The 24,791-nt window shown below is 50.6% G+C and overlaps 1 protein-coding gene across 1 annotated transcript in view; it reads left to right on the forward strand.

The window, feature by feature from the left end:
- The first annotated feature begins 1,686 nt into the window (after window positions 1-1,686).
- Window positions 1,687-24,791, forward strand: part of SLC25A13 (solute carrier family 25 member 13) — a 168,593-nt gene continuing 145,488 nt past the window's right edge. Inside the window, 1 exon segment of the mRNA XM_075316869.1 lies at window positions 1,687-1,745. Within this exon segment, the coding sequence (XP_075172984.1) occupies window positions 1,734-1,745 (12 nt within the window). The 5' untranslated portion in view covers window positions 1,687-1,733.

Here is a 24,791-nt window from a genome sequence, read left to right on the forward strand (position 1 = left end):
TAAAGTACATGGTTTTATATAAAAAGTAGCGAAAAATATATTTGGGACCTGACAGGTTCCCTTTAAGGAGATGTGAGGGAATAGGGTCATCGGTGCAGGTAGTAGGGCCGGAGCTCAATCCTAAAAAGGAGACAGCAAAAACAAAGATTGTGATAACCTCCGAGCACTGATGAGACAAGAACGGGTCATCAGAAGATGACATCCTTGTGCCGGGGCGAAGGGCAGAAGTCTGGAGAAATCAGGGTGAGCGCCGAAAATATTTAGCAAAAGCACCAAGATCTGAAAAACTAAATTTATGTCAGTCCCAAAACTTTTGGCCACGACTTTATATTGCACCTTTAGGAAAATATGAAGCCTGAAAAAGCCGAGAGCAGCAACAAGGGTCGGAGCGCAGGCATGATTACTAATGCAAAACACACAAATGTAAGCAAAAAATAAAAAAACGTTGAAACCCCTGTGGGAGGTCGGTGCCGCGTTCCTGGCCCCTGTGTGAGGTCGGTGCCGGCGTTCCTGGCCCCTGTGTGAGGTCGGTGCCGGCGTTCCTGGCCCCTGTGTGAGGTCGGGGCCGTGTTCCTGGCCCCTGTGTGAGGTCGGTGCCGGCGTTCCTGGCCCCTGTGTGAGGTCGGGGCCGTGTTCCTGGCCCCTGTGTGAGGTCGGGGCCGGCGTTCCTGGCCCCTGTGTGAGGTCGGGGCCGTGTTCCTGGCCCCTGTGTGAGGTCGGGGCCGGCGTTCCTGGCCCCTGTGTGAGGTCGGGGCCGTGTTCCTGGCCCCTGTGTGAGGTTGGTGCCGGCGTTCCTGGCCCCTGTGTGAGGTCGGTGCCGGCGTTCCTGGCCCGTGTGAGGTCGGTGCCGGCGTTCCTGGCCCGTGTGAGGTCGGTGCCGTGTTCCTGGCCCCTGTGTGAGGTCGGTGCCGGCGTTCCTGGCCCGTGTGAGGTCGGTGCCGGCGTTCCTGGCCCGTGTGAGGTCGGTGCCGGCGTTCCTGGCCCGTGTGAGGTCGGTGCCGTGTTCCTGGCCCCTGTCTGAGGTCGGTGCCGGCGTTCCTGGCCCGTGTGAGGTCGGTGCCGGCGTTCCTGGCCCGTGTGAGGTCGGTGCCGGCGTTCCTGGCCCGTGTGAGGTCGGTGCCGGCGTTCCTGGCCCGTGTGAGGTCGGTGCCGGCGGTCATTGTTACATATTTTCGGGGGTTGTCATTTTTGGGGCGCTGCGGCGCAGTTGTTGGGCGTTATGTTTTGCGTTTTCTTCGAGGCTTTGTCTTTCATGGAGACGTTTCTTGTCGTTTTTGGGGTGATCGTTATTGGGGAGACGTTGGCCTCTTCGGAGCAGAGTTATCGGGGTCTTCTTGCATTTTAGGGTGTAAGGTTTCCCTTTTTCTAGTTTGGGGTCTGCTGTTCTGCACCTTTGGGGTCACAGTTGCTCATTGGCGGCTTTCCTGGCACTGTGGCCGGTAGTTTTGGAGCCATGATGAGGCAGAGGTGCCTGACATTGGCCGTCTCCCCGGAGTGCAGAACGCCAGAGCAGTGCTTTCCCCTCAGTCACACATGACCCCGGTCACACAGTGCGTCCGCTCTCCTCACGCGTCTCCTCTACTGACCGGCGAAGGACGTCTGACCACGTGACAGCACAGAGGGCGGGAAATAACGGCAGCCAATCAGCTGGCGTGCTTCGGCCAATGTGGGCGGGGCCGCGGTGACGTGCCGGGGACGCGTCAGATGGGAAGTGTGTGTGAGTTGTGTACAGCATGGCCGCCAAGGTAAGTGTCCAGGGGACAGGACCGGGGGAGCCGGGGACAGGACCGGGGGAGCCGGGGACAGGACGCAGGAGGAGGCGGGACGGACGGAGGGAAGACGCACTGTGGCACCTGTCAGCGCCTGTGTGCACGGGGTTATACCGGTGACCTACGGCCTGTCCTTGTGTGAGGGGTCAGGGTGTACCTGACAGGTTATACCTGCTGCAGGAGGGCGAGTCCTCCAGGGACAGGCGGTACTCCCATCACAGCCAGCAGAATACTGACCTCCAGACAGGCGGGACTCCCATCACTGCTGAATGTCCTCCAGGGACAGGCGGTACTCCCATCACAGCTGAATGTCCTCCAGACAGGCGGTACTCCCATCACAGCTGAATGTCCTCCAGACAGGCGGTACTCCCATTACAGCCAGCAGAATAGTGTCCTCCAGACAGGCGGTACTCCCATCACTGGCAGCAGAATACTGACCTACAGACAGGCGGTACTCCCATCACTGGCAGCAGAATACTGACCTACAGACAGGCGGTACTCCCATCACCGGCAGCAGAATACTGACCTACAGACAGGCGGTACTCCCATCACTGGCAGCAGAATACTGACCTACAGACAGGCGGTACTCCCATCACTGGCAGCAGAATACTGACCTACAGACAGGCGGTACTCCCATCACTGGCAGCAGAATACTGACCTACAGACAGGCGGTACTCCCATCACTGGCAGCAGAATACTGACCTACAGACAGGCGGTACTCCCATCACTGGCAGCAAAATACTGACCTACAGACAGGCGGTACTCCCATCACTGGCAGCAGAATACTGACCTACAGACAGGCGGTACTCCCATCACCGGCAGCAGAATACTGACCTACAGACAGGCGGTACTCCCATTACAGCCAGCAGAATAGTGTCCTCCAGACAGGCGGTACTCCCATCACTGGCAGCAGAATACTGACCTACAGACAGGCGGTACTCCCATCACTGGCAGCAGAATACTGACCTACAGACAGGCGGTACTCCCATCACTGGCAGCAGAATACTGACCTACAGACAGGCGGTACTCCCAACACCGGCAGCAGAATACTGACCTACAGACAGGCGGTACTCCCATCACTGGCAGCAGAATACTGACCTACAGACAGGCGGTACTCCCATCACTGGCAGCAGAATACTGACCTACAGACAGGCGGTACTCCCATCACCGGCAGCAGAATACTGACCTACAGACAGGCGGTACTCCCATTACAGCCAGCAGAATAGTGTCCTCCAGACAGGCGGTACTCCCATCACTGGCAGCAGAATACTGACCTACAGACAGGCGGTACTCCCATCACTGGCAGCAGAATACTGACCTACAGACAGGCGGTACTCCCATCACTGGCAGCAGAATACTGACCTACAGACAGGCGGTACTCCCATCACTGGCAGCAGAATACTGACCTACAGACAGGCGGTACTCCCATTACAGCCAGCAGAATAGTGTCCTCCAGACAGGCGGTACTCCCATCACAGCTGAGTGTCCTCCAGACAGGCGGTACTCCCATCACAGCTGAGTGTCCTCCAGACAGGCGGTACTCCCATCACAGCTGAGTGTCCTCCAGACAGGCGGTACTCCCATCACAGCTGAGTGTCCTCCAGACAGGCGGTACTCCCATCACAGCTGAGTGTCCTCCAGACAGGCGGTACTCCCATCACAGCTGAGTGTCCTCCAGACAGGCGGTACTCCCATCACAGGTAGCTGAAGGGAGTCTTCCAGGGGCAGGCGGTACTCCCATCACAGCTGAATGTCCTCCAGACAGGTGGTACTCCCATCACTGGCAGCAGAATACTGACCTACAGACAGGCGGTACCCCCATCATCGGCAGCTGAATGGAGTCCTCCAGGGACAGGCGGTACTCCCATCACAGCTGAGTGTCCTCCAGACAGGCGGTACTCCCATCACAGCTGAGTGTCCTTCAGACAGGCGGTACTCCCATCACAGCTGAGTGTCCTCCAGACAGGCGGTACTCCCATCACTGGTAGCTGAAGGGAGTCCTCCAGGGGCAGGCAGTACTCCCAATATGTGCACCTGCAGGTTGTAGGCCTGTAACATGTAGGGGAATGCCCTCATTTCCTCTATAGTACCTCTATTGTAGCCCACATGGAAGGGTGGTACTCCCAGCTTCTATTTTAAAATTCTTGTCCACAGAAGGTAGTCCCATCATAAGCCGCTCAATGTTGTCCTCCAGCTCCATAGCAGTTGTGTAAAACATGGCTGAATGCTGTCCGTTGTTCTATAAAACATTAATATAGAGCACCCAGAAAAGGGTGGTACTCCCAGCTCTTAATAAATAAAACGTTGTCCCCATGTGGTACTCCCATCTCAGGTTGGGGTTTATTCTCCCGGCAGGTTCAGATTTATATTCACTGAAGTTTATATATAAATAACAGGACTCCCAATGATGGGTGGTACTCCCATGTGACCGGAGATTTATGCGGTGAAGGTCGTCCTGCCTCATCCAGGAGAGCACAACATTTGGATATCGCTGTCCCCATGATAGCCAGCTGAAAGCTGTTCTTTAGGGACGGGTGGTACTCTCATCTTGCCCTTTATCATCCAGCTTAAAGCATCACATTTCTATATCCATAGCCCTCCATAAAATGTGGGTACTCCTAGCTCCTATTGAGATAATATTGGTTCAGGGGCGGGTGGTACTCCCATTGTTAGTGGTTCTCTTAGTAGCAGTTTATTAAAACATCTTGTTGTACCGAGTTCAGTTTACATACAAGGGCGGTACTCCCTGCTCTTTTATTAAATCTTGTGCTTTAGTTAAAGGTGGTACTCCCATTGAGCGTTTATTGCGATGACAGTGTTAGTCCTGCAACATTCAGTGACGTGCACCGGGCTCTCTATTGAAGAGTGGTACTCCCAGCAGTCTTTTGAATTCTGTCCTCCAGGGACAGGTGGTACTCCCATTACAAGGAGCTCCAGACTGGAGGTGGTGACCTTTCTTATCGGTGTATACGAGGCAGTACAGTGTCAGTGCGCAGCTTCTAACAGAGTAAATTTGGTATTAATGTCTAAACCGATGGCAACAAAAATGAGTACACCCCTAAGTGATAATGGCCAAATTGTGCCCAATTAGCCATTTTCCCTCCCCGGAGTCACGTTACTCATTAGTGTTACAAGGTCTCAGGTATGAATGGGGGGGAGCAGGGGTGTTAGGGTCTGTGCGCACGTTGCATTTTTTTCATGTGTTTACGTAGCGTTTTAAACTGCAGCATCAACGCATGCGTTCTGCGTTCCCAGCAAAGTCAATGACAAGCAAATTCCATGCGCAGGTTGCGTTTTGGATGCCAAAATTTTGACAAAATCGATGCGTTCTAAAAAGCAACATGTCACTTATTTTGTGCGTTTTGGATGCATTTTCCACCCATTGAAATCGATGTCTCTCTCATACTCACCGATCACCGGCGCTGCGCTGCACCGCGTTCACACTGCTCCGGCGGCTTCTCCTGCTTTTGAAAGTGTCGGCCGCTCATTATTCCATCTCGTATTCCCTGCTTCCCCCGCCCACCGGTGCCTATGATTGGTTACAGTCAGACACGCCCCCACGCTGAGTGACAGCTGTCTCACTGCAACCAATCACAGCCGCCGGTGGGCGGGTCTATATCGTGCAGTAAAATAAATAAATTTAAAAAAACGACGTGCGGTTCCCCCCAATTTTGATAAAGCCACAAGGCTGAAGGCTGGTATTCTCAGGATGGGGAGCCCCACGTTATGGGGAGCCCTCCAGCCTAACAATATCAGCCAGCAGCCACCCGGAATTGCCGCATCCATTAGATGCGACAGTCCCGGGACTCTACCCGGCTCATCCCAAATTGACCTGGTGCGGTGGCAATCGGGGCTATAAGGAATTAATGGCAGCCCATAGCTGCCACTAAGTCCTAGGTTAATCATGGCAGGCGTCACGGAGACACCCCCAATGATTAACCTGTTAGTTAACCCCTTCACGACCATGGACGGATATATCCGTCATGGATCGTGTCCCGGTAAGCCCCGCCCCCTGCCGCGGGCAGGCGGCGTGGATCGGCACACATATCAGCTGTTTTCAACAGCTGACATGTGTGCCTACATGTTCCGAGTGGAATCGCATTCCACCCGGAACATTAACCCCTTAGATCTCGCTGCCAAAGTCTGGCAGCGAGATCTATATGCGCGCGGCCATCTTTTTTACTTACCGCCGCCCCCTCCGGACGTCATGTGAGTGATCACGTGACGTTCGGTGGTTGCCATCGTAGCACAGGGTCATGTGATGACGCCTGGTGCTACGAAGTTTCACTTTCATTCTTCCTCGGCACGGAGCAGAGGAAGAAAGAAAGTGACTATTTCTGCTGTTTACAGCGGTATAGCTGTGATCAGCAGATAGCGATCAGCAATCGGATTGCTGATCGCTATAGCCCCCTAGGGGGACTAGTAAAATAAAATAAAAAAAGTAAAAAAAAAGTTTTAAAAAATTAAAAAAAAACAAAAAACCTAAAAGTTCAAATCACCCCCCTTTCCCCCCATTGAAAATTAAAGGGTTAAAAAATAAATAAATATACACATATTTGGTATCGCCGCGTTCAGAAATGCCCGATCTATCAAAATATAAAATCAATTAATCTGATTGGTAAACGGCGTATTGGCAAAAAAATTCCAAACGCCAAAATTACGTTTTTTGGTCGCCACAAGTTTTACGCAAAATGTAATAACAGGCGATCAAAACGTAGCATCTGTGCAAAAATGCTACTATTAGAAACATCAGGTCGAGACGCAAAAAATAAGCCATCACTGAGGCATAGATCCCAAAAAATAAGAACGCTACGTGTTTCGGAAAATGGCGCAAAACGTGCGCCACTTTTATTGGACAAACTTGTGAATTTTTTTAACCCCTTAGATACAAGTAAACCTATACATGTTTGGTGTCTACAAACTCGCACCGACCTCAGGTATCATACCCACACATCAGTTTTACCATATAGTGAACACCGTGAATAAAACATCCCAAAAACTATTGTGCCATCACACTTTTTTTGCAATTTTTCCACACTTGGAATTTTTTTGCTGCTTTCCAGTACACCATATGGTAAAACGTATGGTTTCATTTAAAAGTACAACTTGTCCCGCAAAAAACAAGCCCTCATATGGCAAGATTGACGGAAAAATAAAAAAGTTACGGCTCTCGGAAGAAGGGGAGCAAAAAACAAAAACGCAAAAACGGAAAGTGCCCCGGGGCTGAAGGGGTTAAAGGATTTTTTGGAAGTGTTTTTTTTTTTTTTTTTTTTTGAATAAAAGACAAAAAAAAACCCCTCTTTCACCACTTTATTAAAATCCCCAAACACCCCTTCACGTCCGACGTAATCCACACGAGGTCCCATGACGCGTCCAGCTCTGCTACATCGGAAGCTGACAGGAGCGGCACTAGAACACCGCCGCTCACTGTGAGCTCCACGCAGCAACTGTTGTGAGTCGCGCTGTCAGTGATGACGTCACGCGGGTTACCCGCGGCCAACGCTGGATCCTCCAACTGTCTCAGGTGGAGGACTACAGCTGTGGCTGCGAGTAACCTGAATAACGCCACTGCTGATCGCACGGCTCACTTCAGTCACTCAGGTGATCCGCGGGCGCCCATAGCTGGAGTCCTCCAACTGTGACAGCAAGTCGCCCGAGTGACTGAAGTGAGTCCCGCGATCAGCGGTGCCCTCACTCAGGTGATTTTCGGTCTCGAGTGGAGGACTCCAGCTGGCCGCAGGTAACCTGAGTGACGGCACCGCTGATCGCGTGGCCCACTTCAGTCACTCAGGGAATTTGCGGTCACCAAATCAGGCCACGGCACACAGAGCCACGCGATGACAATGAAGTCGGGTGAAGTTCATCAGAGTTCATTCTGATTGCGCGGCTCTGTCTCGCAGCCAGCCATGCTCTATGAGGATGTAGCAGAGCCGAGTGGGACCGCACTGTCAAAAATGCATCCAAATCGCAGCGTTTTAGTTGTCACGCCAGAACGCAACGCGTGCACATACCCTTCGATTTGGTGTTATCTCTCTCACACACACTCTCATACCGGTCACTGGAAGTTCATCATGGCTTATAGCAAAGAATCCTCTGAGGATCTGAAAAAGGAATTGTTCTACATAAAAATGGAGGAGGCTATAAGAAGATTGCCAAGACCCTGACACTGAGCTTCAGCACGGTGGCCAAGACCGTACAGCGGTATAACAAGACAGGTGCCACTCAGAACAGGCCTCGCCATGGTCGACCACAGAAGCTGAGTGCAGATGCCCAGCGACCTATTCAGAGGTCGTCTTTTCAGAATATACGTACAGTATGTGTGCGGCCAGCATTACTGCAGAAGTTACAGGGGTGTGGGGTCCGCCTGTCAGTGCTCAGACCATACGCCGCACACTGCAGCACATTGCTTTGCATGGCTGTTGTCCCAAAAGGAAGCCTCTGCTAAAATTGACAGACTAAGTACAATGATTACTGGAATGGTCCTGTGGTCTGATGGGACCAAGATAAACTTATTTGGTTCAGATGATGTAAAGTGTGTGTGATGGCAACCAGGTGAAGAGCACAAAGACAAGTGTGTCCTGCCTACAGTCAGGCATGGTGGTGGAGGGTCATGGATTGGGGTTGCATGAGTGATGCCGCCTGGGGGGGTTACAGTTCATTGAGGGAACCATGAATGCTGACATCTACTGTGACATACTGAAGCAGTGCAGGATCCCCTCCCTTCATATTCCAACATGACGACCTCAAACACCTCCAAGACCACCACGGCCTCGCTAAAGAAACTGAGGGTAAAGGTGCTGGACTGGCCAAGCCTCTCCAGACCTAAACCCTATAGAGCATCTGTGGGGTATCCTCAACCGGAAGATGAAGTGCAAGGTCTCTAACATCCACCAGCTCCGTGATGTTGTTATGGAGGACGGAAGAGAATCCAGTGGCTCTTGTGACGCTCTAGTGACCTCCAGGCCCAAGAGGGTTAAGGCTGTGCTGGAAAATAATGGCGGCCACACAAAATATTCACACTGGGCACAATTTAGTCATTTTCACTTAGGCGTGTACTCATTTTTGTTGCCAGTGGTTTAGACATTAAAGGGAACCAAACATCAGGATTTTCGTGTATAAGCTGCAGCCAGTGCAGCACTGGCACTATCAGGCACAGGCTGTACATACCATTAGTGGGCAGCTCGGGTGTTTAGGCTGGGAAATCCAACTTTATGAAGTTTGAAAATTCATCCAGTTTTTGATTGACGTGTGCACCTCTCCCGATAATATCCGGGGGGGGCTATGCACATGATTCGAGCCCCCCCCCCCAGCCTGTTCCTCCCTCTCTCTGGCTGTCTGTAAATTTCTCTATTCAGAAACACGGCGTCGGGGGTTGGTGCCTGCGCATAGCGCTTATCTCCGGCACCGTGTTTCCGAAGTCCGTCGTACCTAGTATTGTCCATGAGAGGGTGGTGCATGCGCTCTCGCTTCTTCAGATCTCGTTGTGACCGCGGGAGCGTGTGCGGTCACAACAGGACTGGAGAACAGCTCCTGTGCCCGTGCCAGTACAGCACACGTACACTGCACATTGTATCACAGGGTCAGATCTGCAGGGCTGTCCCATGAGAAGATATAATAAAATATTTATATAAATTGTGAGGGGTGTACTCACTTTTATACTATATAATTGATATTGTATAAATTATTAACAGGGTTGTTCACTTTTTTATTTATTATTTTTTATTAGTAAAATATTTATATATAATATATATATATATATTTTTTTTCTTCTCTCTCATATTAAGCTTTGCATTTAGATTTGCTCCAGTTGGCTTTTACAGGTGTTGTTTCCTGCCACATTCAACTTTGATGTGGTCTATAGTTCTAAATCAGTCGAGAGGAGCTCAAAAATGGACAAGTAAGAGTCAGAAATTCTCCCATCAGACTCCGTGATGGATTCTTAGATGATTCATTCTGCCACCAGCCATAGAACATACAACGCAGAGGCTATAGAAGGGAAAGGTTCTTAAGGCGGCGTCACACGGGACGATATATTGGGGCGATCTCAAGAGCGATGTGACACGCCCAGATCGTATTTACGATTTGCCGAGATCGCTCATAGGTCGTTTATTTGATGTCACACGTTACGATCTCAAAAACGACACATCAGCGATCAACGATAAATTGTTTGACCCAGGCGGTCGTTTCAATGTTGTTCGTTGTCGGCAGGGTGTCAAACGGAGCAATATGTCGGCTGCATCCCCAAAAGCAAACCATTTTTTAAAAATGAATGACGTGTCAACGATGCACGATTTTTATCCTATTTGCGATCGTTCAGAGTCGCTCGTAGGTGTCACACGCAACGACGTGGCTAACGATGCCTTATGTGCGTCACAGAATCCGTGACCCCGACGACATATCGCCCGATATATCGTAGTGTGTGACGCCGTCTTTAGTCCTTGGGTGGTGGAAGGGCCTCTGGGTCTTGGCCTTGGGGGGGGGGGGGGGGGGGTTCTTGGTCCCTTGGGAGGATTGGGGGTTTCGGTTGATTTTATGGAGCTCTTGGTCTTCGAGCGAGGTGGTTCAGGAGCTCTTGGTCCCCGGGTGATGGTGGTCAGTGGCTGTCGGCCTTGTGGGGGTGTCAGTGGCTCTCTATCCTCAGGTGGGGGGAGGGAGGTCAGGGCTCTCGGTCTTGGGGGTTGGAGGTCAGGTAGGTGCTCCCTTTCCTTGGGGGGTTTAAGGTCAGTGGCTCTTGGTCCTGAAGGGGAAGGTCAGTGGCTCCCCCCCTCTGGTGGTGGGGGGAGGTCAGGGGCTCTCTGTTCTTGGGTGGGGTGGTGGGAGGTCAGGGGCTCTCTGTCTTTGGGTGGGGTGGTGGGAGGTCAGGGGCTCTCTGTCTTTGGGTGGGGTGGTGGGAGGTCAGGGGCTCCTCTCTGTCCTTGGGTGGGGTGGTGGGAGGTCAGGGGCTCTCTGTCCTTGGGTGGGGTGGTGGGAGGTCAGAGGCTCTCTGTCCTTGGGTGGGGTGGTGGGAGGTCAGGGGCTCTCTGTCCTTGGGTGGGGGGGGGGTAGGAGGTCAGGGTCTCTCTGTCCTTGGGTGGGGGGGGAGGAGGTCAGGGGCTCTCTGTCCTTGGGTGGGGGGGGAGGAGGTCAGGGGCTCTCTGTCCTTGGGTGGGGGGGGAGGAGGTCAGGGGCTCTCTGTCCTTGGGTGGGGGGGAGGAGGTCAGGGGCTCTCTGTCCTTGGGTGGGGGGGAGGAGGTCAGGGGCTCTCTGTCCTTGGGTGGGGTGGTGGGAGGTCAGGGGCTCTCTGTCCTTGGGTGGGGTGGTGGGAGGTCAGGGGCTCTCTGTCCTTGGGTGGGGTGGTGGGAGGTCAGGGGCTCTCTGTCCTTGGGTGGGGTGGTGGGAGGTCAGGGGCTCTCTGTCTTTGGGTGGGGTGGTGGGAGGTCAGGGGCTCTCTGTCTTTGGGTGGGGTGGTGGGAGGTCAGGGGCTCTCTGTCTTTGGGTGGAGGGGAGGAGGTCAGGGGCTCTCTGTCTTTGGGTGGGGTGGTGGGAGGTCAGGGGCTCTCTGTCTTTGGGTGGGGTGGTGGGAGGTCAGGGGCTCTCTGTCTTTGGGTGGGGTGGTGGGAGGTCAGGGGCTCTCTGTCTTTGGGTGGGGTGGTGGGAGGTCAGGGGCTCTCTGTCTTTGGGTGGGGTGGTGGGAGGTCAGGGGCTCTCTGTCCTTGGGTGGGGTGGTGGGAGGTCAGGGGCTCTCTGTCCTTGGGTGGGGTGGTGGGAGGTCAGGGGCTCTCTGTCCTCGTGAGGGGGTCGGGCACTTGGTGCTTTGGAGACGGGCATGGAAAATAAAAAGATGATGCTGTTTTTTGTGGGGTTTTTTTCTAACTTTTACTTATTTATTACTCTGGTGTATTACGGTACTCCTTTTTTGGCTGGGGGGGGAGCGGTCATTTAACAAAGGTTCTGTAAGATCGAACCTTAGGTTCCAGTTTATGCAAAGGGCTGTGCAGTAAACGCCGCCAGGGACTGATTTCGGCAGAGTAGATGCTCTGGAGTCCACACAGGACTGATGCACGTTTCTTTCCTCCTGATTTGCACACATTGAGGTGTAGAATTCATGGCAGTAACGCTGTGAATTTAACCCCGTGCAGTGCCCCGGCCGTCCTACAAAGCCCAACAGATTTTGTGCAAAACTTAACTCTGCAAACTCCTGTTAGAGACTCGGAATGACTGCTCAAACCAAGCACCAGGTTACGGTTAATTCACACATTGCGCCTTTGATGCAGCTTTTCTGTGTCCATTATTTTGCTTGTGCAGAGGCCAGTAAAATCTCTTCTACATATTGTGAATTTTTTTTTTTTTTACCTACACGAAAACAGGATCTGACGTGCAAATTTTAATAAGTGCAGCGAGCCGATTCTCTGTGCAAAATTGATTGTGGACTTCACCCTTTGCGATGCCGGGAGGTGAAATCATTGACAAATGTGTTAGGCTACTTTCACACCTCCGGTTTCTGCAATGCGGCACAATCCGGCACTTTGCAGGAAAACCGCAACCGTTTTTTTTTGCTGCCGGTTGCGTTTTTCCTGCATAGACTTTAATTAGTGCCGCATTGTGCCACATGGGCTTGCGTTCGGTCCGGTTTTTGCCGCATGCGGCAGATTTAGCCGATGCGGCGGCCGGATGGAACGTTCCCTGCTACGTTTTTTGCTCCGGCAAAAAAAACCGCATCGCGCCGCATCCGGCCGATGCGGCGCTTTTCCCAATGCATCCCTATGGATGCCGGATGCGGCACGATGCGGCAAAAACCGCATCCGGCCGCCGCATGCGGTTTTTGCCACTGCGCATGCTCAGTAGCATGCCGCAAGTGGCAAAAACCGGACCGGCCGCATGTAAAAACTTATGCAAAGGATGCGGTGTTTTCACCGCATCCGTTGCATAGGCTTCACAGCTGGATTGAGCCGCAGGGCTCAAACCGGATGTGTGAAAGTAGCCTCAGATGCAGGGTTTTGCTCTGCTTTTTGTGTAGCACTTGTGATTTTGTGTTAGGCTACTTTCACACATCCGGCTTGAGCCCTGCGGCTCAATCCGGCTGTGCAAGCTATGCAACGGATGCGGTGAAAACACCGCATCCTTTGCATAAGTTTTTCCCTTGCGGCCCGCCCGGTTTTTGCCGCTTGCGGCATGCTACTGAGCATGCGCAGTGGCAAAAACCGCATGCGGCGGCCGGATGCGGTATTTGCCGCATCGCGCCGCATCCGGCCGCCATAGGCATGCATTGAGAGATGCGCCGCATCGGCCGAATGCGGCGCGATGCGGTTTTTTTTGCCGCACGAAAAAACGTGCCAGGCAACGTTCCATCCGGCCGCCGCATCGGCTAAATCTGCCGCATGCGGCAAAAACCGGATGGAACGCAAGGCCATGCGGCACAATGCGGCACTAATTAAAGTCTATGCAGGAAAATCGCAACCGGCAGCAAAAAAAAAACCGTTTGCGATTTTCCTGCAAAGTGCCGGATTGTGCCGCAGAAGAAAAACCGGAGGTGTGAAAGTACCCTTAGAGGCTTAGGCCGGTTTCACACATCCGGCTTTTTGCCGTTTTGCCGGATCCGGCGCTCTCCCGTACAGTTAATACAGTACAATGACAGAGCAACAAGCGCCGGTCACATGCTGTCATGTGACCGGCGCATGTGACCCGGAAGTTACAGCGCTGTCATTGTACTGTATTATCTGTACGGGAGAGCGCCGGATCCGGCAAAACGGCAAAAAGCCGGATGTGTGAAACCGACCTTAGATGCTTTTTTTTAAAGCCAAATTCCATAGATTGTAACCAGATCATACAATTTCGGCAATTTCAGGGTTTTCACTTTTCTGTGGATCAACAAGGGTAGGGTTCCCCATCATTGATCTCCTCCGTCGTCCTCCGCTCATATCCAGATCCTTCTGGCAAGGCCTCTTTCACACGTCCGTGAAAAATCACGCACGTTTTTCACGGACGTGTCAAAGGTGCGTATTGCTCTCCGTGAGCCGTGTTTATGGCTCACGTGTGTTCTCCGTGATAGCACACACAGAGCGGGAATTTTCTACTCACCTGTCCCTAGCGTCGCTGTCCGTGGTGCTGATCTACGGTCCTGCCGACTTCCCGCTGCTGCTGCTTCCGGCTGCAGTGGAGTGAATATGCAATGAGCATAATGAGCGGGGGTCGGAAGCAAGTGACAGCAGCGGCAGAGACAGCAGGGCTGGAGAAGGTGAGTGAAGTTGTTTTTTTTTTTTTCTCGCAGACACATATCTTTTCTCCGGTGTGTGTCACACAGAACACATCCGTGTGGTCCATTTGTGTTACCCGTTTGCATTCCATGTGACACCCGTGATGCCAGAGAAAACAGGCACACATATGCTCCACACGTACACACGGTCCAAGCAGAATACGCACGTGAACGCAGACCCATTGATTTTAATGGGTCTACGTGTGCCCGTGTCTCTGGTACGTGAGAAAACTGACCATACACGTACCGGAGACACGGACGTGTGAAAAGAGGCCTAATAGAGGAAGGCTATTGTTCACACAGAACTTTTCATCGTGGAAATTTTTGGGGCTGAAAAATCCACATCCAAAAAAAAAAAGCTTCTAAAAGATGCTGCTCTTGATATTTAAGAGTTATTGTTCAGGATTTTGGGGCAGAATCCGCTTTTGTGCAGTTTTTATTCATTCTTTTCATCCTAAAAGTTTTGCAAACTATTTTGTGTTTCCAGCTCCTGTGCAGACTGTATCTCCATGGTAACAGACAAAACAGAAAACAATTTGATTCTGAAGTTCTATTCCTTTTTACCTGTTCTCTACTGTGTCAGGTTTGCCAAAAACAGAGGCAAAACAAGAAAAAGTACGAGCCTGGGAGGGTCCGACTACACAGAATTTGTTTGTTGTAGGTTTCCGTAGCTGAATATCTAAAAGACCTCCTTGTTTAACCCCTTAATTCTGCAGCCATTTCTAAAATTCTAATTTTCTTCCTCCTCTTCTTCAAAAAGCCATAAATAATCCCTTAAAAATTAAATAGACTAAAAACATTGGCAGATTATTTTTTTCCCCTTTTATTTGGTACATTTTAAATAAATAAATAAATCTTTATTTTTATATAGCGCTAACATATTCCGCAGCGCTTTACATACATCAGGAACACTGTCCCCATTGGGGCTCACAATCTAAAGTCCCTATCTGTATGTCTTTGGAGTGTGGGAGGAAACCGGAGACCCCGGAGGAAACCCACGCAAACACGGGGAGAACATACAAACTCCTTGCAGATGGTGTCCTGGGTGGGATTCGAACCCAGGACCCCAGCGCTGCAAGACTGCAGTGCTGACCACTGAGCCACCACAAGACTGCAGTGCTGACCACTGAGGCACCGCAAGACTGCAGTGCTGACCACTGAGGCACCGCAAGACTGCAGTGCTGACCACTGAGGCACCGCAAGACTGCAGTGCTGACCACTGAGGCACCGCAAGACTGCAGTGCTGACCACTGAGGCACCGCAAGACTGCAGTGCTGACCACTGAGGCACCGCAAGACTGCAGTGCTGACCACTGAGGCACCGCAAGACTGCAGTGCTGACCACTGAGGCACCGCAAGACTGCAGTGCTGACCACTGAGCCACCATGCCGCCCATTATATGGTAATAAAATTACATTTTTTTCTTTTTTTCTTTCTTTCTAAAACTTATCCCTATTTTGATGAGAGCGAAAAACAAAACGTTACAGCCTTTGGAAAAAGGGGAGTTAAAATAAACCCCCAAAAAGGTAAAAACGAAAATTTATCCCCCAGTCACAAAAGGATTAAGGTGATTGCAGGGTGTCCGGTTGCTGAGACCCCCTTTTTAGCTTTTTGGCTGTGGGTGCCCAAAAGCAAATATTGTGTTCCCCTGCAGCGCCACCTCTGGGGAAATGAGGCATTACACACAGAGTAGATTGGCCTTATAAAGTCCTCCAGAATAAGGTCCTTCTGGACTGTAATTCAAGACCCTATATGGGGGACGTGCACCTATAATGGGTTTTCTGATGATGATGGTGGTCTCCATTCCCACGGCTGAATCACCTGTAACGTTTTTTTTTTATTTTTGAAGTCTCTCTATAACTCTCCGGTCGTCTCCATGGCTGTAGCTTCTGCCGGCTAATGATCTATCTATGAGTCCCCGTTATCTGCAATCATGTTTGATTGTGCAATGTTGCACGCGGCCGCTGACCTGCCGTGTCTGAAATCACCTGCCATGTGCATGCTACGCGGCTTTATTATGTTACCTGCTCCGCATTGTGTGTTTGCTCAGGATCGCAGGCACGTGGCCAAGATTAGTAAATGATTTCAAGGTGCTGGCGAGGTTATTCCAGGTCTAATGACCCTTCCCAATGCTGCTTTATTTATATTATGTATATAATATATTATACACAGTGGGGAAAATAAGTATTTGATCCTCTGCCGATTTTGCAAATTTTGCCACCTGCAAAGTATGGAGAGATCTGTAATTTTTATCGTAGGTAACTTAATTTGTGTTAGACAGAATAAAAAAAAATCCAGACTATCCCATTGTATGATTTATAAACAATTAATTTGCATTTTATTGCATGAAATAAGTGTTTGATGCAATAGAAAAAAAAAACCTAATATTTGGTCGAAACCTTTCTTTGCAGTTACAGAGGTTGGACATTTCCGATAGATCTTGACCAGGTTTGCTCACGCTGCAGCAGGGATTGTGGCGACTCCTCCATACAGATCTTCTCCAGATCTTTCAAGTCGCTCCTCCATACAGATCTTCTCCAGATCTTTCAGGTCACTCCCCCATACAGATCTTCTCCAGATCTTTCAGGTCGCTCCCCGATACAGATCTTCTCCAGATCTTTCAGGTCACTCCCCCATACAGATCTTCTCCAGATCTTTCAGGTCAGTCCCCCATACAGATCTTCTCCAGATCTTTCAGGTCGCTCCCCGATACAGATCTTATCCAGATCTTTCAGGTCGCTCCTCCATACAGATCTTCTCCAGATCTTTCAGGTCGCTCCCCGATACAGATCTTATCCAGATCTTTCAGGTCGCTCCTCCATACAGATCTTCTCCAGATCTTTCAGGTCGCTCCTCCATACAGATCTTCTCCAGATCTTTCAGGTCACTCCCCCATACAGATCTTCTCCAGATCTTTCAGGTCACTCCCCCATACAGATCTTCTCCAGATCTTTCAGGTCGCTCCCCGATACAGATCTTATCCAGAACTTTCAGGTCGCTCCTCCATACAGATCTTCTCCAGATCTTTCAGGTCGCTCCTCCATACAGATCTTCTCCAGATCTTTCAGGTCGCTCCTCCATACAGATCTTCTCCAGATCTTTCAGGTCGCTCCTCCATACAGATCTTCTCCAGATCTTTCAGGTCGCTCCTCCATACAGATCTTCTCCAGATCTTTCAGGTCGCTCCTCCATACAGATCTTCTCCAGATCTTTCAGGTCGCTCCTCCATACAGATCTTCTCCAGATCTTTCAGGTCGCTCCTCCATACAGATCTTCTCCAGATCTTTCAGGTCGCTCCTCCATACAGATCTTCTCCAGATCTTTCAGGTCGCTCCTCCATACAGATCTTCTCCAGATCTTTCAGGTCGCTCCTCCATACAGATCTTCTCCAGATCTTTCAGGTCGCTCCTCCATACAGATCTTCTCCAGATCTTTCAGGTCGCTCCTCCATACAGATCTTCTCCAGATCTTTCAGGTCGCTCCTCCATACAGATCTTCTCCAGATCTTTCAGGTCGCTCCTCCATACAGATCTTCTCCAGATCTTTCAGGTCGCTCCTCCATACAGATCTTCTCCAGATCTTTCAGGTCGCTCCTCCATACAGATCTTCTCCAGATCTTTCAGGTCGCTCCTCCATACAGATCTTCTCCAGATCTTTCAGGTCGCTCCTCCATACAGATCTTCTCCAGATCTTTCAGGTCGCTCCTCCATACAGATCTTCTCCAGATCTTTCAGGTCGCTCCTCCATACAGATCTTCTCCAGATCTTTCAGGTCGCTCCTCCATACAGATCTTCTCCAGATCTTTCAGGTCGCTCCTCCATACAGATCTTCTCCAGATCTTTCAGGTCGCTCCTCCATACAGATCTTCTCCAGATCTTTCAGGTCGCTCCTCCATACAGATCTTCTCCAGATCTTTCAGGTCGCTCCTCCATACAGATCTTCTCCAGATCTTTCAGGTCGCTCCTCCATACAGATCTTCTCCAGATCTTTCAGGTCGCTCCTCCATACAGATCTTCTCCAGATCTTTCAGGTCGCTCCTCCATACAGCTCTTCTCCAGATCTTTCAGGTCGCTCCTCCATACAGCTCTTCTCCAGATCTTTCAGGTCGCTCCTCCATACAGATCTTCTCCAGATCTTTCAGGTCGCTCCTCCATACAGATCTTCTCCAGATCTTTCAGGTCGCTTCTCCATACAGATCTTCTCCAGATCTTTCAGGTCACTCCTCCATACAGATTTTCTCCAGATCTTTCAGGTCGCTCCTCCATACAGATTTTCTCCAGATCTTTCAGGTCGCTCCTCCATACAGATCTTCTCCAGATCTTTCAGGTCGCTCCTCCATACAGATCTTCTCCAGATCTTTCAGGTCGCTCCTCCATACAGATCTTCTCCAGATCTTTCAGGTCGCTCCTCCATACAGATCTTCTCCAGATCTTTCAGGTCGCTCCTCCATACAGATCTTCTCCAGATCTTTCAGGTTTCAGGGCTGTCGCTGGGCAACATTGAGTTTCAGTTCCTCCAAAGATTTTCTATTGGGTTCAGGTCTGGAGACTGGCTAAGCCACTCCAGGACCTTGAAATGCTTCTTGTGTAACTGCTCCTTAGTTGCCCTGGCTGTGTGTTTCGTGTAATTGTCATGCTGGAAGACCCAGCCATGACCCATCTTCATTGCTCTTACTGAGGGAATGAGGTTGTTGACCAGTATTTTGCGATACATGACCCCATCCATCCTCCCTTCAGGACGATGCAGTCGTCCTGTCCCCTTTGCAGAAATTGCACTCATCCTTCTTTTTCCTCCAAACACAGTGAGTGAAGTTGATACCAAAAAGTTGTATTTTGATCTCATCTGACCATGTGATCTTCTCCCATGCCTCCTCTGAATCTTCCAGATGGTCATTAGCGAATTTCAAATGGGCCTGGACATGTGCTGGCGTAAGCAGGTAAACCTTGCCTGCCCTGCAGGATTATAATCCATGATTGCATAGTGTGTTACTACTGGTAATTTTTGAGTCTGTGGTCAGAACGGTCTTCAATCATTGACCATGTCCTAACGTGTAGTTCTTAGCTGATTCCTAACCTTTCTCCGAGTCATCCTCACCCCATGAGGCTAGATCTTGCGTGGAGCTCCAGACCGAGTAAGATTGACAGTCATCTTGCGTTTCTTCCATTTTCTAATAATTGCCCCAACAGTTGTTGCCTTCTTACCAAGCTGCTTGCCTATTGTCCTGTAGCCCATCCCAGCTATGTGCAGGTCTACAATCTTGTCCCTGGTGTCCTTGGACAGTTTTTTGGTCTTGGCCATGGTGCAAAGGTTGGAGTGTGATTGATTGAGGGTGTGCACAGGTGTCTTTTATACAGGTAATGAATGCAGAGTAGGAGAAAAAAAACATGTCTGTGAGAGTCAGAATACTTGCTGGTTGGTCGGTGACCAAATACTTATTTTATTCATTAAAATATAAATGAAGCTGGCAGTGTATCAAATACTTCCATCACTGTGTGTGTATGTGTATATATATATATACTAGAAGGTGGCCCGATTCTACGCATCGGGTATTCTAGAATTTACGTATTGTGTAGTTCATGTATGATTTTTGTTATATATATATATATATATATATATATATATATATATATATATATATATATATATATATATATATATATATATATATATGTTGTTGTGTGTAGTTACCAAGTGTTTGTGTAGGGCGCTGTACATGTTCTGAGTGTCGCGGGGGGTGAGAGCGGTGTTGTATGTGTGTTGCGTGTGTTGCGTTGTTTGTGGAGCGCTGTGTGTCTGTAGCGTTGTGTGTGTGTGTGTGTTGTGCGGTTTGTGTGTGTGTGGTGTGTTTTGGGGGGAGGTATGTTTTGAGCAATGTGTGTGTTGTGCAGCATGTGCGTATATTTGTGTGTGCAGCGTTGTCTGTGTGTGTGGGTGTCTGTGTAGGGCATTGTTTGTGATTCCTAGTGTGTGTGTGTTGTGCAGTGCGCGTGTGTGTGTGTGTTGGGGGGAGGTGTGCACCTCCCATCGTGCTCCATCCCCCATGCTGCGCACCCCCCATCGTGCTGCATCCCCCATGCTGCGCACTCCCAAACGTGCTCCATCCGCCATGCTGCGCACTCCCAAACGTGGTCCATCCGCCATGCTGCGCACTCCCAAACGTGCTCCATCCGGCATGCTGCGCACTCCCAAACGTGCTCCATCCGCCATGCTGCGCACTCCCAAACGTGCTCCATCCGCCATGCTGCGCACTCCCAAACGTGCTCCATCCGCCATGCTGCGCACTCCCAAACGTGGTCCATCCGCCATGCTGCGCACTCCCAAACGTGCTCCATCCGCCATGCTGCGCACTCCCAAACGTGCTCCATCCGCCATACTGCGCACTCCCAAACGTGCTCCATCCGCCATACTGCGCACTCCCCATCGTGCACCATCCGGCATGCTGCGCACTCCCAAACGTGCTCCATCCGTCATGCTGCGCACTCCCAAACGTGCTCCATCCGTCATGCTGCGCACTCCCAAACGTGCTCCATCCGCCATGATGCGCACTCCCAAACGTGCTCCATCCGCCATGCTGCGCACCCCCCATCATGCTCCATCCGCTTGGGAGTGCGCAGCATGCCGGATGGTGCACGATGGGGAGTGCGCAGTATGGCGGATGGAGCACGTTTGGGAGTGCGCAGTATGGCGGATGGAGCACGTTTGGGAGTGCGCAGTATGGCGGATGGAGCACGTTTGGGAGTGCGCAGCATGGCGGATGGACCACGTTTGGGAGTGCGCAGCATGGCGGATGGACCACGTTTGGGAGTGCGCAGCATGGCGGATGGACCACGTTTGGGAGTGCGCAGCATGGCGGATGGAGCACGTTTGGGAGTGCGCAGCATGGCGGATGGAGCACGTTTGGGAGTGCGCAGCATGGCGGATGGAGCATGATGGGGGGTGCGCAGCATGGCGGATGGAGCACGTTTGGGAGTGCGCAGCATGGCGGATGGAGCACTTTTGGGAGTGTGCAGCATGGCGGATAGAGCACGATGGGGAGTGCGCAGCATGGCGGATGGAGCACGTTTGGGAGTGCGCAGCATGGGGGATGGAGCACGTTTGGGAGTGTGCAGCATGGCGGATAGAGCACGATGGGGAGTGCGCAGTATGGCGGATGGAGCACGTTTGGGAGTGCGCAGCATGGCGGATGGAGCACGTTTGGGAGTGTGCAGCATGGCGGATAGAGCACGATGGGGAGTGCGCAGCATGGCGGATGGAGCACGTTTGGGAGTGCGCAGCATGGGGGATGCAGCACGATGGGGAGTGCGCAGTATGGCGGATGGAGTACGTTTGCTCAGCCTCTCTCCTTCCAGCCTCCCTCAGCATCAGCCTCCCCCTCCCAGCCTTCCCCAAGATCAGCCTCTCTGCTCCCAGCCTCCTCCAGCACGCCGTGCTCCTCTGCCGACACTCACCCACACAACCGATCGCATCCACTCACCCACACAACCGATCGCATCCACTCACCCACACAACCGATCGCATCCACTCACCCACACAACCGATCGCATCCACTCACCCACACAACCGATCGCATCCACTCACACACACAACCGATCGCATCCACTCACACACACAACCGATCGCATGCACTCACACACACACCCGATCGCATACACTCACACACACACCCGATCGCATACACTCACACACACAGACACTGACGATATTGCACATACGCGCTGATACTCACAACATCCGGGGATATCACATGCTTCTGGCCATGTGATCCTCCGTCAGGTCCTGGAAGCTCACAGCACAATATTGCCGCCGAGAAGCAAGCGATATCCCAGGATGTTGTGAGTATTTGGATGCGATGTGATGTGTGAGGTATGTGTGATTGTGATCTGATTTGTGTGTGTGTGCTGTTATGTGTGTGCTGTTATGTTATGTATGTTCCGCAGCTGCAGGACCTTGATGTGTGGATGCGATGTGATGTGTGTGTGATGTGTGTGTGATGTGTGTGTGAGTGTGAGCCGGTGTACACTGGTAACTATGATACACATCGGGTAACTAAGGGACCTTAGTTACCCGATGTGTATAATGGTTACCAGCTTTCACGGCCTCCGTTAAGATCCCAGCATCGCAAGGTTATGTGTGGCGCTGCCGGGATCCTGACAGAGCCGGTGTAGAAGCAAGCGATATCCCAGCATGTTGTGATGTGTGAGGTGTGTGTGGATGTGATGTGTGGATGTGATGTGTGAGAGTGAGTGTGAGAGTGAGTGTGATCTGATGTGTGTGTGTGTACTCACCTGGGAATCGGAGCCCCGTGTCAGTTAGGCCAGAGCGAGCGTGCATTGCGTGAGGGGGGCGGGGCCTGCAAAGAGCCGGGGCGAGAGGCCAATCCGTGTGGGGGGGCGGGGCCATGGCGAGCCCAGCGGCCAATCAGCTTTGTGTCACCGTAAGGACACAATTTCGGAGCATGACAGACAGACAGATAGACAGACAGATAGACAGACAGACAGACAGACAGAATAAGGCAATTATATATATAGATAATTAATATATATATATATATATATATATATATATATATATATATATATATATATATACATACATACATACACAGTACAGACCAAATGTTTGGACACACCTTCTCATTCAAAGAGTCTTCATTATTTTCATGACTCTAAAAATTGTAGATTCACATTGAAGGCATCAAAACTATGAATTACCACATGTGGAATGAAATACTTAACAAATAAGTGTGAAACAACTGAAAATATGTCTTATATTCTAGGTTCTTCAAAGTAGCCACCTTTTGCTTTGATTACTGCTTTGCACACTCTTGGCTTTCTCTTGATGACCTTCAAGAGGTGGTCACTGGAAATGGTTTTCCAACAGTCTTGAAGGAGTTCCCAGAGATGCTTAGCCCTTGTTGACCCTTTTGCCTTCACTCTGCGGTCCAGCTCACCCCAAACCATCTCGATTGGGTTCAGGTCTGGTGACTGTGGAGTCCAGGTCATCTGGTGTAGCACCCCATCATTCTCCTTCCTAGTCAGATAGCCCTTACACAGCCTGGAGGTGTGTTTGGGGTCATTGTCCTGTTGAAAAATAAATGATGGTCCAACTAAACGCAAACCGGATGGAATAGCACGCCGCTGCAAGATGCTGTGGTAGCCATCCTGGTTCAGTATGCCTTCAATGTTGAATAAATCCCCAACAGTGTCACCAGCAAAGCACCCCCACACCATCACACCTCCTCCTCCATGCTTCACGATGGGAACCAGCCATGTAGAGTCCATCCGTTCACCTTTTCTACAAAGACACGGTGGTTGGATCCAAAGATCTCAAATTTGGACTCATCAGACCAAAGCACAGATTTCCACTGGTCTAATGTCCATTCCTTGTGTTCTTTAGCCCAAACAAGTCTCTTCTGCTTGTTGCCTGTCCTTAGCAGTGGTTTCCTAGCAGCTATTTTACCATGAAGGCTGCTGCACAAAGTCTCCTCTTAACAGTTGTTCTAGAGATGAGAAGGTGTGTCCAAACTTTTGGTCTGTAGTGTGTGTGTGTGTGTGTGTGTGTGTGTATGTGTGTACCGTATATAGATCGATATACCGGTTGTCGATATGACTCGGCATCGGGGCAGGACTTTGTGAGTGGGGTCTTCTTTATCTATTCCTCCCCCGGCTGCTTTTCTCACCTTTTGTTTTTACATTTTGTGCCATGGCCGGTGCCATCATCCATATGGTCGGTGCGTGCGTAGTGCTATGTTGATGTAGCTGATGTCTTCACTCATGGGGCTGGAGTCAGCGAGTGCACATACCGCCAACTCCAGCGACATTTTTTTTGAAGACTGTGTCTGTAAGTATCATCTGAAACAAATTGGTAACTGGTGATATTCAGTGGCAGGGTCTTCAATAAAATGGCACTGGAGTTGGTGGTATGTGCACGCACTGAGTCTGGTGCCATTTTACTGAAGAATTCAACTACGACATGAACACAGCACTGCGTACGCGCCGGCGAAACGGTTCAATCACACAATCTGCATTATATAGTGAATAGTAGATAGGTGGGACCCTATCCAAGCACCAGCGCAATATTAGGAGTGCCACATTTCTATATTTATATATTTGAATAGTAGATAACAACACGGAGTCCACCATTCACAATAGGTGATGTCACAGCTCACCTCCCCCTCCTCCTGGACAATGAGTGATAACACAGAATCTACCATTCACAATAAGTGATGTCACAGCACATCTCCTCCTCCTGTTCAATGATTGATAACGCCTCTATATACAGTAGACAATACTGGCTCCACCCCATTCACAATAGGTGATGTCACAGCACACCTCCTCCTCCTGTACAATAACACCTCTATATACAGGAGATAACACCAGATCCATCATTCACAATAGATGATATCACAGTTCACCACCTCCTCCTCCTGTACAATGACTGATAACCTCTATATACAGTAGATAACACTGGATCTACCATTCACAATAGATGTCACAGCTCACCTCCTCCTCCTGTACAATGAGTCATAACTCCTATATACAGTAGATAACAGAGGATCCACCATTCACCTTAGGTGATGTCACAGCTCACCTCCTCCTCCTGTACAATGACTGGTAACCCCTCTATATACAGTAGATAACACTGAATCTGCCATTCACAATAGGTGATGTCACAGCTCACCTCCTCCTGTACAATGATTTATAACACCTCCTATATACAGTAGATAACAGAGGATCCACCATTCACCTTAGGTGATGTCACAGCTCACCTCCTCCTGTACAATGAGTCATA

This window comes from Anomaloglossus baeobatrachus, chromosome 6 (assembly GCF_048569485.1).
Source record: "Anomaloglossus baeobatrachus isolate aAnoBae1 chromosome 6, aAnoBae1.hap1, whole genome shotgun sequence".
NCBI lineage: Eukaryota > Metazoa > Chordata > Amphibia > Anura > Aromobatidae > Anomaloglossus > Anomaloglossus baeobatrachus.